At 40.3% G+C, this 16,469-nt stretch overlaps 1 protein-coding gene across 1 annotated transcript in view; it reads right to left on the bottom strand.

Annotated features, from left to right (window-relative positions):
• Positions 1-4,340: 4,340 nt before the first annotated feature.
• The window catches only part of TET1 (tet methylcytosine dioxygenase 1), a 166,187-nt gene continuing 154,058 nt past the window's right edge, over positions 4,341-16,469 (bottom strand). Inside the window, exons 11-12 of the mRNA XM_036735530.1 lie at positions 13,782-14,121; positions 4,341-5,639 (exon numbers count right to left, since the gene is read on the bottom strand). Of these exons, the coding sequence (XP_036591425.1) occupies positions 4,522-5,639; positions 13,782-14,121 (1,458 nt within the window). The 3' untranslated portion in view covers positions 4,341-4,521. The remainder of the gene's footprint in view (positions 5,640-13,781; positions 14,122-16,469) is intronic.

The raw sequence follows: 16,469 nt of genomic DNA, 5'->3' as shown, positions 1-16,469 counted from the left end.
GTGAAAAGAGCATAGGTTAGAGTTAGGGGATTCTAGAGTTACTCCAAGTCCCAGCTTTACCATTGACCTGTGTGACCCTTGACCAGTCACTGAATGTTTTGGGCCTCAGTTTCCTCTCCTGTAAATGAAGTGTTGGGACTAGATGGCCATGACCTCAAAGATCCCTCCTAGTTCTAAATCTATCATTTTATGACCATTACGGATTTTGTCCCAGGCAATTTGTCTGAACACCCTAAAATATTTTAGGTTTCTTTCCTTGCACATACTATTGTAATGATTTCTTCTTTTTTAATTAATCAGATCACACTATGATACCAATAAAATAGGAAGTAGGTTGTTTTGTATGGATTGATTCTCAGTAGATGATTTACATGAGAGACACCCCTGATGCTTTCTAACTTAGCCAGAGTGCAGGGTCACCTATTGTGTTTCCCAGGAATTTGCCTGTGGAGCAATGCTAGTTGAATGCCTCTCATGAGAATGCTACATTTGGCCAGTAGAAAAATAGACACTATGCATGCAGTGTTGCATAATAAAGGTACTGGAAGACTATTTAGAGAAGAAGCAGCAAAATAATTACCTATAAAGAAATTTAAAACCAGGCTTATGGATAATAAACATATTCCTCACTTAAAGGAAGGTTTGAAACTGATTCAACTCACCAAGCATTTATTAAGCACCTAACTGAGTTGAACAACTTAACAAATGTTCCCTCAATAACAACAACAATCCTTTGATCGATGCCATAGGCCAACACCCTGCTTGGTACTTAGTTAAGGAGCTGAACGAATTACAGAAGTGATAAAGAAAAAGAAAGGATTTAGACACCAGCAGAGATGAATTAGAAATTTTAGTGTCTTGGGCTACTGGTCCTGTTTGATGAAAAGTAACACCAATAGTGCCAAAGAGTTAGCTGTCAGCTGTGGTGGGCAGCTGTTATCTTTGATAAGAGATGAGGAGATTTGTAATTTCCTACAAATTGATGACATTAAACCCCTGGGCTATGTATCAACCATGAAGATAATGCAGTACCATCAATAGGGTTTACACCATATAAAAAATTCAGGTAATGATTATAAAGAGAAGGGGCATAAGCATAGAGAAGTTGATAGTTCATCAAATCACACTAATAGAACAATCTTCTGAGTGACCATCTGTTTGAAACCAGATTTATTTCTGGGTTTCATATATACTAGTATTCTGAAATGCCCTAATGAAAATTCCAAGAGATACATATGATGTGGACTACTTACTATGTGTTAAGTGAACACGACCTTTTCAAAATAACTGGCAGTGGAAAAGACTGAAATAAGAATATTTTTTAAAAGGGGCCAACACTGTGGACATCAGTTATGGCATAACCTGGCATAACAAAATGAAATGGATTTCAAATTCTCTGGGAAATAACTTGGTTCAAATTGGGTGTTTTCCTTATTTGACCAGTTTTCAAAAACCTGAATTCTGGGGGGCCTAACTCCTTTTGTATAAGTAGGAGGAAATGATGATGGAAGAGGTGTGCGTGTGTGTGTGTGTGTGTGTGTGTGTGTGTGTGTGTGTGTGTGTACTAGCAAGAGTCCTTTTATGTTTGTCAGGATGCAGGGACCCAGAGAACACAAGAAAGAGGCCATCTCCTACTAAGTTAAACTGGAAATGCCTTGGCCTCTGTGTTCCCAATAAGGTGGATTGCTAAGAGGCAGATCTGTACTATAACATGCACTCAAGTGACAGAAGAGTCCCTTCTGAATGGCTGGCAAGAGTTAGGAAAATGCTAGTTTGCCTTATTTTCCCTCAGGGAGATAATTTAAATACCCTTAGCACATCCTGGACCAGAAGGCCAGGAGTAAAAATTTTAGAGAAAATTTCCAGGCCATCCTTTGTAATATTTTGTGAGCTTTGCTTATGTTTATTGCTGTCCCCACACTCCCAATAGAAGAGACAGCACAGCATTTTTCCTAATAAATTTGCTTGACTAGAAGATAAGTTGAATCAAGGTTGCTAGTAGAAGCTAAGGTTCAGAGTTTAAAATGATTAAGTGTGTTAGCACCCCTGCTAAATATTGGAGCAGTTATGTTGCTCTTTGGGGGCTCAGGGTTATAGGAGCTCTGCCTTTACCATTTTGAGAACTTCAAGACAGGGTTAATTACTGAGGAACTAGATAGTTAATTTCTAAAGCTACTTGGCTCAAGCTGCCATTTCTAATCAGTAATAGGCCACTGTGCTAAACAAAGGAGAAGTGTGTATTCCTGATCATCCAATACTCGCAAATACCTTGAAACAACCAGAGCAATTTACAATTCACCACTTATACAGTCATAACATATACAAAACTGCAGGCTCACAAAAATATACATGTCTTAAAATGGAGATCTAAGGCACACCAAAGACTAAAACAATTCAATGTATTTTCTTATATATATATGTTCAAGAAGCAGAAAACTTCTGGTCCAAGATATGATGGTCCAGCATTTTGACATTTTTAGTCGTTTATAATCCCTTCATATACCTTTACTTGAACCAGTCAAAAGCTGGACACAACACATTACTCCACAGGGGATTTGCCAATCTTACTTAAGACAATTAGTTATAAAGTGTTCAAAGAGAGAGACTGAAACTCCGATGAGGGGTATATAGGAAAAAGTTTTTTTAATTAAGAAGTTCACGTATTTTCTGCACCCAAACTTTCAATATTAATGGTTGTGGTAGATTCCTATGGCATTTCCAAGGAAAAAGCACCATTAGTTTAGATACTAGCAAGTAACCTAGACATTTCAGATTTATTTTGTTATAGCACCTCTACGTTATAACACAGTCAAACACAGCATTAGTATAATTCCTCATAGACAAAAGGTTTAGTTTAGATAACCTTACTGTTTGGCTATAACTTCATTCAATAAATAAATGTAAAAATGCAAAAGAAAGGCAGATGGGATTGTATAGTATTTAGTAAATGGAGTGTCTACTTTTCCTATTTTTTTAGAACAAAAGTAACCATATTTATTTGTTGAAACATTAGTTTTCAAAAATTGGGAGCAAATGATTCAAAATTAAAATGAAGTTTCCAACAAAATTTAAACCCATGTTTTAAAATATTCACAGAAGCTGCTCATGAAGGGAAAAAAAAGACCTATTTTAACTGAGTTGGCATTTTTCCTGACTACTGAACATTTCTGTAGGACCTTGTTTGATACGTTTTATAAAGGCAATGAAAAAAAAAAGATATTTTGTTTTTTCATTTGAATCAACTTTTTCTCCCATATCAGTAAGAGTTTTCAGAATAAACAAAGCAAGTCTAGGGATTATTTATTTGGTTTACCATCCCATACCTTCTGGGCATTAGGAGGATTTGGTGGTTTTAAACCCCACCCTAAATTTCAGTGTTCCATATGATGAGAATCTACCTCACCTGTCTTTGTTCTGAAAAATTCTTCACTGATGAGGACGGATGACAGTTTGGTTAGATGATTAACTGCAAGACTGCTCAAAAAAAATCAGAGAGTTTACCTTCTAAAAGCTCCCAGTATGTTATTTTAAGTCCCAATAATGATACAGACAAACGTTGGTAATGCATTTCCTAACTTCAATTTTGTAGATAACAGTTTTCTGCATTGCTTACTGATTTAAAAGTATCTGACATCTTTAATGAAAAAAAAGGTCAAATAAAAAAGAAACACCACAAACCACATACATTATTAGTACACATAGTTCAGTTGTAGCAATATGGAACTCTACACAGCAAGAATAAAATGATTTCTTTTGTAGAATATGCACAAACAATAGACAATATGATTCTTATACTATACTATTTCAAGTTAATTTTAAAAATAGAAAGTGCTTTTAAAATATATATGTATATATATTTACAGTTTACAAACAGCCTCCAACCATCACTAAGGATAACAACTGGGTCATTCCATACGATACAAGAACTCTTTCCAGAGAGAGGGAATTTCATTGGTTATTTGTGAAGGTATAAATGGATTTTTACTTTTAGAGCAATGATTGGAAGTTGTTGGAGCAATGGCACCATGAAGTAATAATTCAGCTTATCTTTCACTGTTTCATTGTGGTTAAGCACCAAGAGCTATGGAGAGCTAATACTGTAAAACTTGATTTTTACCTCTTAAAATAGGAAAGAATCTGTTAAAATCCTCTAAAAATGATTTTTTCTTTCATAGTAAACAGACTCGATTTAAAGCACCAAAGTATAAATTCCTAAAGGTCATAAACTGAATCTTTCTATCAAGGTTAATAACCTAACCAAAACTTTTCTTAAGCAATCTATTAAAAACTATAAAATTTCTTTTTTTTTTCATTTAAAATGTGCTTAAGCACCACTCCACCAATGGTCAAAATATAAAGTCACATTTAAGAAATCACTCTCCCCCCAATTTTTTTTTACCTCAGCCTTAAAATGGTTGAGATGAACAAAGAGAAAACTACAACTTGACTCTTTTTTTTTTCAACAGCACCTTGAAGTAACAGAACATTGCACAGGGACAAGATTCTGTGTTTTAAAAGCCTTCAGACCCAATGATTGTAGGGCCCTGCGACTTGAGTGAGGGCATAAGAAGACACTGTAATGACATTGTCATGAGTTACTGTTAATGCTTTCCGGGAAGGAATTTGGTTCAATTCATTTTCCTCACAGAAAATCTCAGGACTCTCAGTAGGCTGTTTGGTTTTCTGGTTGTTGGCATTTTCAGTAGCTAGCCTCTCAGCTTCTCTCTCTTTTTCTCGGGCTCTTTCAGCCATCTTTGCCTCCCATACAGCCCACCCATGCCTTGGTTCATTCAGGTTCTTGTGCTGATAGAAGACAAGGGAGATCCGTGTGGGATGGTTGCGGTTTGGCTTTCGAATGGGTGTCGTGGCATGGAGCTCTCGCCGGGCACATTCAATTAGCACCGAGCCATGGGAAGGGGCCACTGCCACTCCACCAATATTGTCATCCAAGAAGTTGTGTTCACTGTCTGACCACATTTCTTCTGATTTCTCCTCACTGTCAGCGGATTCTGTCAGCTCATCACTTGGTACCTGCTCAGCAGCTGATGGGAAAGGAGCAGCTAGTTCAGGCTCTTGTCTGCTCGGATGCACCAGGGATGAAGCCAAAGCAGCAATTTCTCTTGGACCTGTCTTGTGCTCACTGTCTGATTCTACTGGGCTGGAGTCACCAGGGCTAGCTATTTGAGTAACAGGTGGCAGTAATGATGGAGGTTGAAATTTTGCCATGTTGGAAATTAGATGCTCAACTGGGCCAGTAGGAAGGTCAGCATGAATTTGGGGATCTGTCATGGTGGAAGCCATGCCAGGAAAGGATGCTGGCTCAGCATTCAGTAGAAGTCCAGGGCATTCCTCGGTTACTGCATTAGCACCACTGTATTTTGTAGAAACCACTGTCCAGGGTGGAACACTACCCTGATCTGAAAACCCGTAGGAAATTTCAGAATCATTCTGAAATGAAGTTGTTGCCAAGCCAGACACAGGGGTCAGGGAGGAGTTCAGAGGTAAGTTTGTCCCTTTCAATGGGTGATGAATGGACTTGATCCAAGAGTAGCTTGTAGTGTTGGCCACACTATGAAGGTTAAAATGTGGGTCTGGAAGTTCACTCTTTACGTCAGCTTGCAATGCCTCAGTTTTGTTACCTATACAAAAAAAGAAATGACAAAGAGTGGGAAAAATCATACCAGAACATGAATACAAACTGCTTTTCTACATAGTACCCAATAAGGATATGTTTCTAATGAAATGTGCAACTCTCAAATTATTTGGCATATGGTTTTTAAAATTGAGATCATAATATTTTGACCTAGAAAGGATCTTAAAAATCACCAAGTTTGAAAAAGTCTGATATTTCATGCAATGATTCATACTCACGAACCCAAACCTCTGAATTGTTTTGGTTGGTTTTATTGAACTATTTTTTCTCATCTTCTATACATGTATGTATGTATGTATGTATGTATATGTGTACGTACTTATATCATAAGGGAGATGGCTCTCTGAGAAGGCAAGAATAAAAGGGGCCATCTAGGGGATGAGATAATAAAAGAGCTATACAACTATTAATATTTTTTTAAACTAGTATTTTTTACAGATGATAGCTGGCTGAGGCCAAGGGAGTAGCAATGACTGGCTGTGGCTACCCAAGTTGGAAGGAACAGAGCTCAGGCTTAGGCCAGGGGGCTTCCCTGTCATCCTGTTGTCTGACATTTGCTGATTTCTTCCTAAGGGCATCTCCAATTTGAGGATCTTTGATGTCTTCAGTGAGGTCTGGGAGAAGTCCTAAGTAGTGGAGGCATCAAGAGGTTAATGAATTTAAGAGGATCACAGAGCTACAAAGAGGCAGGTTTTGAATCCAAGTCTTACTGGCTCTGAATCTGGCAGCCTATCCACTATGTCATGACTGCCATATTGTTCATATTGCTGTGAAAATCTGGAATACAGAAACACACCTCCAACTGCCAACCCCACCTCACAGACAGTTATGGCTTTGTTAAATGCAGAGTGGACATAGAATTGCTTTGATGTAGGAAAGATTAAGAACTATATTCATTTTTGTAAAGTTTAGAGGAAGTCCAATTGGAAATGTTTTTTTAAAAGCCAGTTTAGTACCACAGTTAAATAATTTTCCTCTCTGGGCTTCATGTTTCTCATTGGTAAAATAAAGTGTGTATGTGTATGAAGGGAGGCAAGCATGGGGGGAATGGGGTTGATTTCTTTTTTTTTTCTATTTCTTTTTTTTTTAATTTAGTTTTCAGCATTGATTTTCACAAAAGTTTGAATTACAAATTTTCTCCCCATTTCTACCCTCCCCCCCACTTCAAGATGGCGTATATTCTGGTTGCCCTGTTCCCCAGTCAGCCCTCCCTTCTGTCACCCCCCTCCCCTCCCATCCCCTTTTCCCTTCCTTTCTTGTAGGGCAAGATAAATTTCTACACCCCATTGCCTGTGTATCTTATTTCTAGTTGCATGCAAAAACTTTTTTTTTTGAACATCTGTTTTTAAAACTTTGAGTTCCAAATTCTCTCCCCTCTTCCCTTCCCACCCACCCTCCCTAAGAAGTCAAGGAATTCAACATAGGCCACATGTGTATCATTATGTATAACCCTTCCACAATACTCGTGTTATATATATACACATAATTTGCTCCTTCCTAACCTATCCCCCTTTATTGAATTTTCTCCCTTGGCCCTGTCCCCTTTCGAAAGTATTTGTTTTTGATTACTTCCACCCCCATCTGCCCTCCCTTCTATCATCCCCCCTCTTTTTTTTTATCTTCTTCCTCCTTTTTTCCTGTGGGGTAAGATACCCAAATGAGTATGTACGGTATTCCCTCCTCAGGTCAAATTGGATGAGAGCAAGATTCACTCATTCCCCCTCACCTGCCTTCTCTTCTCTTCCTAAAGAACTGCTTTTTTTTTTGCCACTTTTATGCAAGATAATTTACCCCATTCTATCTCTCCTTATCTCCCTCTCTCAATATATTCCTCTCTCATCCCTTAATTTGATTTTATTTCTTTTAGATATCTTCCCTTCATCTTCAACTCACCTTGTGCCTGCTCTCTCTCTCTCTATACACATACATATATACATACATACATACTCACATATACATATATATACATAAAGATATATATACATAAATATATATATTTATATATATGTACACACACACACACACACACACACACACATATATACATACACATGCATGTTCCCTTCAGCTACCCTAATACTGGGGTCTCATGAATCATACACATCATCTTTCCATGTAGGAATGTAAACAAAACAGTTCAACTTTAGTAAGTCCCTTGCAATTTCTTTTTCTTGTTCTTTTTCTTGATTACCTTTTCATGCTTCTCTTGATTCTTGTGTTTGAAAGTCAAATTTTCTGTTCAGCTCTGGTCTTTTCACTGAGAAAGCTTGAAAATCCTCTATTTTATTGAAAGTCCAAATTTTGCCTTGGAGCATGATACTCAGTTTTGCTGGGTAGATGCTTCTTGGTTTTAATCCTAGCTCCATTGACCTCCAGAATATCATATTCCAAGGCCTTTGATCTCTTAATGTAGAAGCTGCTAGATCTTGGATTATTCTGATTGTGTTTCCACAATACTCAAATTGTTTCTTTCTGGCTGCTTGTAGTATTTTCTCCTTGATCTGGGAGCTCTGGAATTTGGTGTCAATATTCCTAGGAGTTTTCTTTTTGTGATCTTTTTCAGGAGATGATTGGTGGATTCTTTCAACTTCTATTTTGCCCTGTGGCTCTAGAATATCAGGGCAGCTCTCCTTGATAACTTCTTGAAAGATGATATCTAGGCTCTTTTTTTGATTATGGCTTTCAGGTAGTCCAATAATTTTTAAATTATCTCTCCTGGATCTATTTTCCAGGTCAGTGGTTTTTCCAAGGAGTTATTTCACATTGCCTTCCATTTTTTCATTCCTTTGGTTCTGTTTTATAACATCTTGATTTCTCATAAAGTCACTAACTTCCACTTGCTCCAATCTCATTTTTAAGGTAGTATTTTCTTCAGCGGTCTTTTGGACCTCCTTTTCCATTTGGCTAATTCTGCCTTTCAAGGCATTCTTCTCCTCATTGGCTTTTTGGAGCTCTTTTGCCATTTGAGTTAGTCTATTTTTTAAGGTGTTGTTTTCTTCAGTGTATTTTTCAGTATTTTGGGGGGTCTCCTTTAGCAAGTCATTGACTTGTTTTTCATGGTTTTCTCGCATCATTCTCATTTCTCTTCCCAATTTTTCCTCTACTTCTCTAACTTGCTTTTCCAAATCCTTTTTGAGCTCTTCCATGGCCTGAGACCAGTTCATGTTTTTCTTGGAGGCTTTTGTTGTAGGCTCTTTGACTTTGTTGACTTCTTCTGGCTGTATGTTTTGGTCTTCTTTGTCACCAGAGAAAGAATCCAAAGTGTGAGACTGAATCTGGGTGTGTTTTTGCTGCCTGGCCATATTCCCAACCAACTAACTTTACCCTTGAGTTTTTCAGCAGGGTATGACTGCTTATAGAGTTAAGAGAACTATGTTCCAAGCCTGGGGGGATGTGCCAGCTCTGCTGCACCAGCACTCCTCCTTCCCCAAGAACCCCCAACCCAGACTGGACTTAGATCTTCAGCAGGCTTTGCACTCCTGCTCTGATCCACCACTTAATTCCTTCCACCAGGTGGGCCTGGGGCCAGAAGCAACTGCAGCTGTAGTTCTGTAGCTTTCCCACCTCCTTTGCCCCCGGGGCGTTGGCCGAACCACCAACTCCTTTATAACTCTGTACCCAGCAGCTTTTCCTACTAACCTTCTCTGTTGTCTTTGGTGTTTGTGGGTTGAGAAGTCTGGTAACTGCTGCAGCTCACTGATTCAGGGTGCTAGGGCACGCTCGGCCAGGCTCCTGGTCTGGTTGGTCTGCGCAGCCCACGCTGGGCTCGGCTCCCCTTGGCTCCCCTCTGCTCCCAGCCCCGTGCGGGATAGACTTCACCCAGAGACCATCCAGGCTGTCCTGGGCTGGAGCCCTGCTTCCTTCTGCTATTTTGTGGGTTCTGCAGTTCTAGAATTGGTTCAGAGCCATTTTTATAGGTTTTTGGAGGTTTTATGGGTTCGGTGGGGAGCTCACGCTAGTCCCTGCTTTCCAGCCGCCATCTTGGTTCCGCTCCGGGGTCAATGATTTCTAAGGTCCCTTCCAAGTCAATGATTCTATAGAATATATTCTTATAGCAGAACTATGAGCCTAAATTCTGAAGCATGTGAACACTCACATAGACAAAGTAATTCATTCCAGTCATAGTAAAGCTACATTTTTGAGAAAGAGATGGTTGAACATATTTAAGTAAAATGAGAAAATTGGAAATAAATAATGATTTTATTGAAAAAAATTCTAAAAACTATGTTAGATAAAGATGTCTCCTTTTAAACTCTTTATTCACTAGGATAAAATAAAAACCGTAATAATAATTTCATATAGAAAATTACATAAGAACCCAATACCCCTCATTTAAAGCTTCTTTTCCATTCATTCTTTTTTTTTTTAATAAACAACCTACTTTGTGGAGAGGTTGGGTGGGTGAGTAGGAAATCTTAGCAAATGCCATGAGTGGTATGGGTTGGCAATTGAGTTCTCTACTCCTCAGGGCACTTTGATTTCAGATATTTATAGTAATTTTACCATTATTCCATATCAGAATGACAGTAGCTAATTTACACAGTATTGTCAGAGGAATTAAACATTCCACTTAAGTGAATTTCATTCCTTTTAAGCTCTAAAGCTAATTTGTAAAAACCTCGTTTGACAAATCTTTTAAAAATACATTTCACATTTTGTTGCCATGGGGACAGGGACAGGATCCAGGATTTCCTTGATGTAGGATGAGGAAACTTCTGCCACCGATGCAAATCACTACTTTTGTTGTACTTCTCTGTCCTGAAGGGCAGTTTAGAGCATGATGAGGTTAAGCGACTTGCCCAGGACCACAGAACCAATGTGTATCAGAGGTGGGACATGGCCTGGTTCCAAGGTCTGTTCCTTTTTTACTATGTATTATTAAATATAATTCCCTCCGTCATTTATATGACCGAAAATAACATCTGATGGGAGCAAGAGGCAGCATGGTATGCTGGACAGAGGGCTGAACCTGGAATCAGAGGATCATTACTTCTAATAACAAAACCTCCACTAACGCATTCTTCAGATGGCTCCTTATGGCAGAGAGAAAAACCTGGCTTCTTCAGGGCTATGTCTGTGAATCACAAACTCTGGGCAGTGCATGGAGTGTTGGGTTTGGAGTTGTGAAGACCCAAGCTCAGATCTGCCCTTAGACACTTAGTAGCTGTGTGGCTTTGAGCAAGTCACTTAAACGCTGTCTGCCTCAGTTTCCACATTTGTGAAATATGGATACTACTAGCAGGTACTTCACAGGTTTGTTGTGGGGATCAAATGGGATAACATATATAAAGCACTTTGCAGACCTTAAAGTATCATATAAAGTAGCATACATAAATGTGATCATGATTACACATTACAGAAAGGCGTCAATAGTCCCGAAGGATCGAAGCCCAACTTAGCTATCGTGGAAAAGGCCTATTCAATAGGAAAGAGGGCCACCAAGTAACGGACTAAATTTTTAGCCCACTGTACCCCATAGAGACTTTCTACCAAGGCATAGAGGAACTGTGATCTCATAATTAATAATAATGATAGCACTTACGCAGCACGTTAGGGTTCGCAAAATGCTTTGCCTACATTATCTCGTTTGGTCCTCATAAGAATCCTGGAAGGTGGGTGCTGTTGTTATTATCCCAATTTTACAGATAAGGAAACTGAGGCAGAGAATGATTAAGTAACTTACAATAATGAAATTAGAAGAGCCAAGTTCAAATCTATCCTTAGACACTTACCAGCTGTGTAAACCTGGGTAAGTACTGAACCTCTGCCTGCCTCAGTCTTCCCAACCATAAAATGGAGCTAATAACAGAATCTACTTCCCAGAGCTGTTGTGAGGATCAACTGAAATATTTGTAAAGCACTTAACACAATGCTGGGCACTTCATAGATACCTGTTTCCTTTTTTTCTTTGTCTGTTGACTTGACAAAGTTGTGATGCAAATGAAAGAAGGTAAATAATAAGATTGTTTTCTCTTTATATAGAAAAGTTCAATTCCCTTCTTTCCAAAAAAAGAATTGACAAAAAATAGATGAGAAGAAATAAATATAAGATAGAGTGAAAAGGCATATAAAGAGCACTAAATAAAAATTTTACTTGGGCTAGAAAGGAAGACAGAAACAAGGGAAAAGCAAAACAGGACAGAAGGAAAGGGACAAAGACTTTCACTGGTCAGGTTTCAGGGCTGGTTGAATACCGGGAAAACTATCAGCTTAATTGACCAGGTCGTTAACAAAACCTGCTGAGGTTTCTACTTTACTAAGTGATCACTGCAAATCAAATGATTGGCCGAGACCCACAACCTGAAGAAAAGCAGACAAAGTGGAGGCGCAGCTACAACATCAAACCTGTCTTCTCTCTATTTGGAGAAGAGTCTTCATGTAGAAATGAAAATAGAATAAATGGGGCCAAGCCTCAGAGGCCCCCATGAGATATACATGTCGCCTCCAGAATCCCAGGAAAAGGCAGAGGCCTAAGCCACCATTCAGAAGGTGGGGGGAAGCCAAAGCAAAGATCATGAATCGAATGAATTGGTTGGAGACCAGATCCGAGCTTTCACAAGTTTTCAATGGCCTCTGATGCTGCTTTTCCTGATGCTCTTTGCTAAAAGTGAGTTCTTTCTTCCTTCAATCCCTCAGAGCCCTTTGGGCTTCCCTTATCAGAGTTCTGGCATGTGATTATAGTCCTGGGTACCTGTTTTGAACTCTACCAGGTAAAAGGTAGGAACTGATTTTTATTCATCTTAATCTCTCCTAGTACTTTGTACACATTAGCTAAATGTTCAATGCAATGAGCAAAGAGAATTACCATTAATGTGATAAACAACCCAAAGAAAGAAATGAAAGTTCTGGAGTGAAAAAAATAATGAAATAATGGAACTGGAAAAACAAAGCATATCTAACCAGAATGCCAACATTCAAGGGAAAAGCTTTGGGTTGAAATGTGAAATGCTGAAGAGGGTCAGACACAGACTGATATCTGGACACCCTAAGGGGCAAAGGGAAAGCTGCTCTTGTGTTCTCCCATTCTGATGGCCAAGAGCTCCCAAGAGTCCAGTATAATCTACCTGCTCTTCTGTAACGAGGGGAGAATCTCTCTCGCACTCAGCTAAGTAATCAGTGACCATGAGATGGTTAAGAGAGATGTCACAAAAAAAGAGAAACACTTCAAATGCAATTACTGGATTGGGTGGGCCAGTTGAAGATCATAGGTCCTCAAGAACCTTGTCTTCACACCAGATCACATAAATTTGGTATTCCCTCTCCTTCCTCCTGGGATCCCTTTGTATGTAGGAGGATGAGGAGAGCACAGGGAGTAACCTTGTCTCTTATTTTTCACTGTTTCAAAGTGATTAAGCACCAAGGTTCTGTGGAGAGCTAATATCACTTCCTCCTCAATTACGGAGGACTGAGGAGGTGACCAGGTGATGCGGTGCATTGACTGCTGGACTTTGAGGGAGGAAGACCTGAGTTCGAATTCCTTCTCAGACACCAACTTAGCACCGAGACCCTGGGCAAGTGACTTCACTTTTCTGAGGCTCAGGTTTCCTCATCCATAAATGGGAATAACGATAGGCACCCAGCAGGGTGGTTGTAACGTTCACATGAGAGAGTGCATACATGATGCCTGGTAAACCTTGAAGCGTTACATACGTGCTACCTGGTATTCTTAAATAATCATCCACGTAATTCTGCAGTAACTAATAATAATAATTCATCGTTGGAAGCGTCATAAAGGTTCACAAAACACTTTCCTCACAACAGCCCCATTAGGTGGGCAGTTCCAATATTCTTGTTTTTCAGCTGAAGAAACTGAGGCCCAGAGAGGCAACTTTTACCAACAGCTTCAGATCCACGATTCTAACCTCAGCCTGAAGACTCTGCCTGAGAAAACTGGGACCTGTGTGATCATTTCTCCAGCCAGGCAAAGGAGGAAGAGGGAAGAAATCAAGTGCAGAAGATCGCCCCAATTCTTAAACCAGTGGCTTGAGTTCAAAGGATGCATGTGGATTAAGCCCTGGCCATGTGCAGAGCACTCTACTGCTGCTAGGGGAGGGGTAACTTTAGACAAGCTACCGTCTTCACCTCCCTGGTACTGGGAGAAGGACCACGTCAGTTCTGTGTTACTTACCCATGAGCTGGGGTGCTTTGGTGCGCACTTCAGGAGGTCCATTTTTGAACTTCACTGGAGTTGGATGTTTCTTTGGCACCTGCCCAGGCTTTTCAGCTGGCCCCCTCCTGATGTCGGCCTTCTTTTTCTTTGTGGCTCTCACTGGCTCTGCTAACATCCTCACTTCTCTGGGGAAAGCCGTAAGCACCTGGATGGCCCCTGTTTTAATCTTGGCCTCTAATCCTTCTTTTGTACCAAATTCATCCGTCTGGGAAATTTTATAAAGTGGCAGCACATGGAGCTGCTCATCTTTGGGAACCACACCCACTGACCGGTTATCTTCTTTTGTCAACGTACAAACCTGCGGAGAGAACGCCAGAGACAGGCATGAAGGCTGAGCTATTCCAAGGTACCTGAGCACCTACTTGCAGGGCCCGTAGGGACTTTGAAATCACTCTTCAGTCCCCAAACTGTAAGTCAACTTGGGATACTTGGAATACTTTTAGCACATTTTCCTGTTTCCAAACACTGGTTTCTAGTGAAGTACTGTACTGATCAACACATTTATAGGGCACCTGACATTTGAGGAACCCTGCTAAATGCTGGGAATACAAAGAAAGTAAAAAATAATCCCTGCCCTCAAGACACTCACAATCTAATATGGGAGACAACATGGAAACAATAGTCAACCAGCAATACCTACCATATTTGGAATACAAAGAAAGGCAAATTAAAAAAGCAAATCAGTGCTTTTCTTGAAAGCTCATAGTCTAATGGGGGTGGGGGGTGGGAGAATGGGAACCTTGTGTAAATAACTATGTACAAACAAGATAATGCAGGACAAACTGGAGATACTCTTAGAAGGAAGTCACCGGCATTAAAGGAGCCAGGGAAACGCTTCTTGGGCAGAAGGGAGGACTGGCTTTTTGCTATTAATTTTCTTCCAATGTTCATGAAGAGATGGGGGTGGTGGGGGGGCAGGGAGAAAAGGTTATTTCTTAGAGTAGGATGCTGAGCTAAAAGAGAATATATTTTATTTAATCCAAGTGGTCTTCTCAGACACCAGCTCCAGCCAACATTAATGGGAAGAGACAGGGCTGAAAATGCCAAAGAATCCTTAAATGACCATGTTTGGCTGTAAAGCAGAGGAACTCTGCTGGCTACTCTGTGACACCAGAGGCTGAGTAGAGGACAAAAGAGATGGGCATGGTCTTATTGTTCTGGCAGAGTTGATTCAGCCACAAATTTTCCTTCTTCAATTTTCAGGCCAGACTAACACTTTTAGCTAAAACATTAATTTCAAAGAAAATATAAAATCAGCATCAATTAATCAAGTAACTCTTGGCTCCAATTCTCTACATGAAACCTCTGCTTCCCTTCCCGATTCCACTCCAGGCCTCACTAAATGCCTTTCACCCAGACCTGGAGGCCTGACAAGCCCTCCCTCCTCTGTTGGCCCTAGGCCAGTAATTGCTTTCCAATCTGGAACTATTTCAAAATGGAGGCTTGAAATACCCATCTCCAGTGGCTTCTTGACCTTATTCTCTGCCCTGCCCCCATTGGGACTTGCTCATGTTTTTGATAGAGTATTTTCCTCGAGAGGAAGCTCAGTTTAGTGGATGGGAGGCCAACCAGGAAAGAGGAAGATCTGAGTTCTGTTCCTGCCTCCGACACATACTGGCTCTGTGACCACAGGCAAACTAACGCCTTGGTACCCCCGGACAGCCTCCTAAGAATCTAAATCATGGACCAGTTATGTATCTGCAGCTGGAAGGGACTGCACTGCTGGCAGTACCCTATGAAGGTAACAAAGGCTGTGAAATCCCAGGCCCAGATAAAGAGCCATAAACATTTATCTCATCATGAAAATGTCTCACAATCTCATACATTCCCCTCAGTATCAGGTAATTTGTCACATTGAAGAATTTTAAATAAATGATTAGAAGAGGGGGAAGAGGAGGGAGAAGAAGAATTTTTAGCCTTCTGTCTTCATCAGAGAGGCTGAGAAATAGCTTTCTTAGAGACCAAATGGGAAAGAGCCATTCTGACGTCACACTCTGTATCTTCAGGGTAGGAGCCACCTTCCTAAACCTGAGCCTGGCTGGTTGGGTTCTGTCATTAAAGGAACACATAATTAGGTGATGGCTGTCTTATTTTGGGAAATAGGTACAGCAGTAACTAGGGCAATGGTAAATTTGAAGGCCTTTGCTGCAATGAAGGGACACCAAGCACAGGTTCTGTTACAAATTGACTACAGGAACCTGCAAGCTCAACGCTCCCAAGAGCTGATCAGCAGCTGGGAAAAGTAATTCAAGGATGGGCAATATTACAAGAGGCACAGCCCCCAAGAATGAGATGATTATACTGCTGCCCTGGGCTCTGGTCAGACACATCTGGAATGCTGTGGTTAGCTCTGAATGCCATACTGTAGGATGAACACTGATGAGCTGGAGAGTATCCAGAAGGGAGCAATGCAACTGGCGATACACTGCAGACCCAGGTGCAGGCCCTAGAAATGTTCAGCCTGGAGAAGAAGGTGAAGGTGAGGGACAGGGCAGCAATCTTCAAGTATTTAAAGGACTATCATGTGGAAGAAGTTTGTGCTGCCTAGCCCCAGAGGGCAGAACTGAGAGCTATGAGTGCAAGTTGCAAAGAAGCAAATTCAGGCTTGATGCAAGCAACTATTCAATTATTCAAAAGTTGAATAGG

This window comes from Trichosurus vulpecula, chromosome 8 (genome assembly GCF_011100635.1).
Source record: "Trichosurus vulpecula isolate mTriVul1 chromosome 8, mTriVul1.pri, whole genome shotgun sequence".
Taxonomy (NCBI): Eukaryota; Metazoa; Chordata; class Mammalia; order Diprotodontia; family Phalangeridae; genus Trichosurus; species Trichosurus vulpecula.
This window is presented reverse-complemented; position numbering and strand designations above follow the sequence as displayed.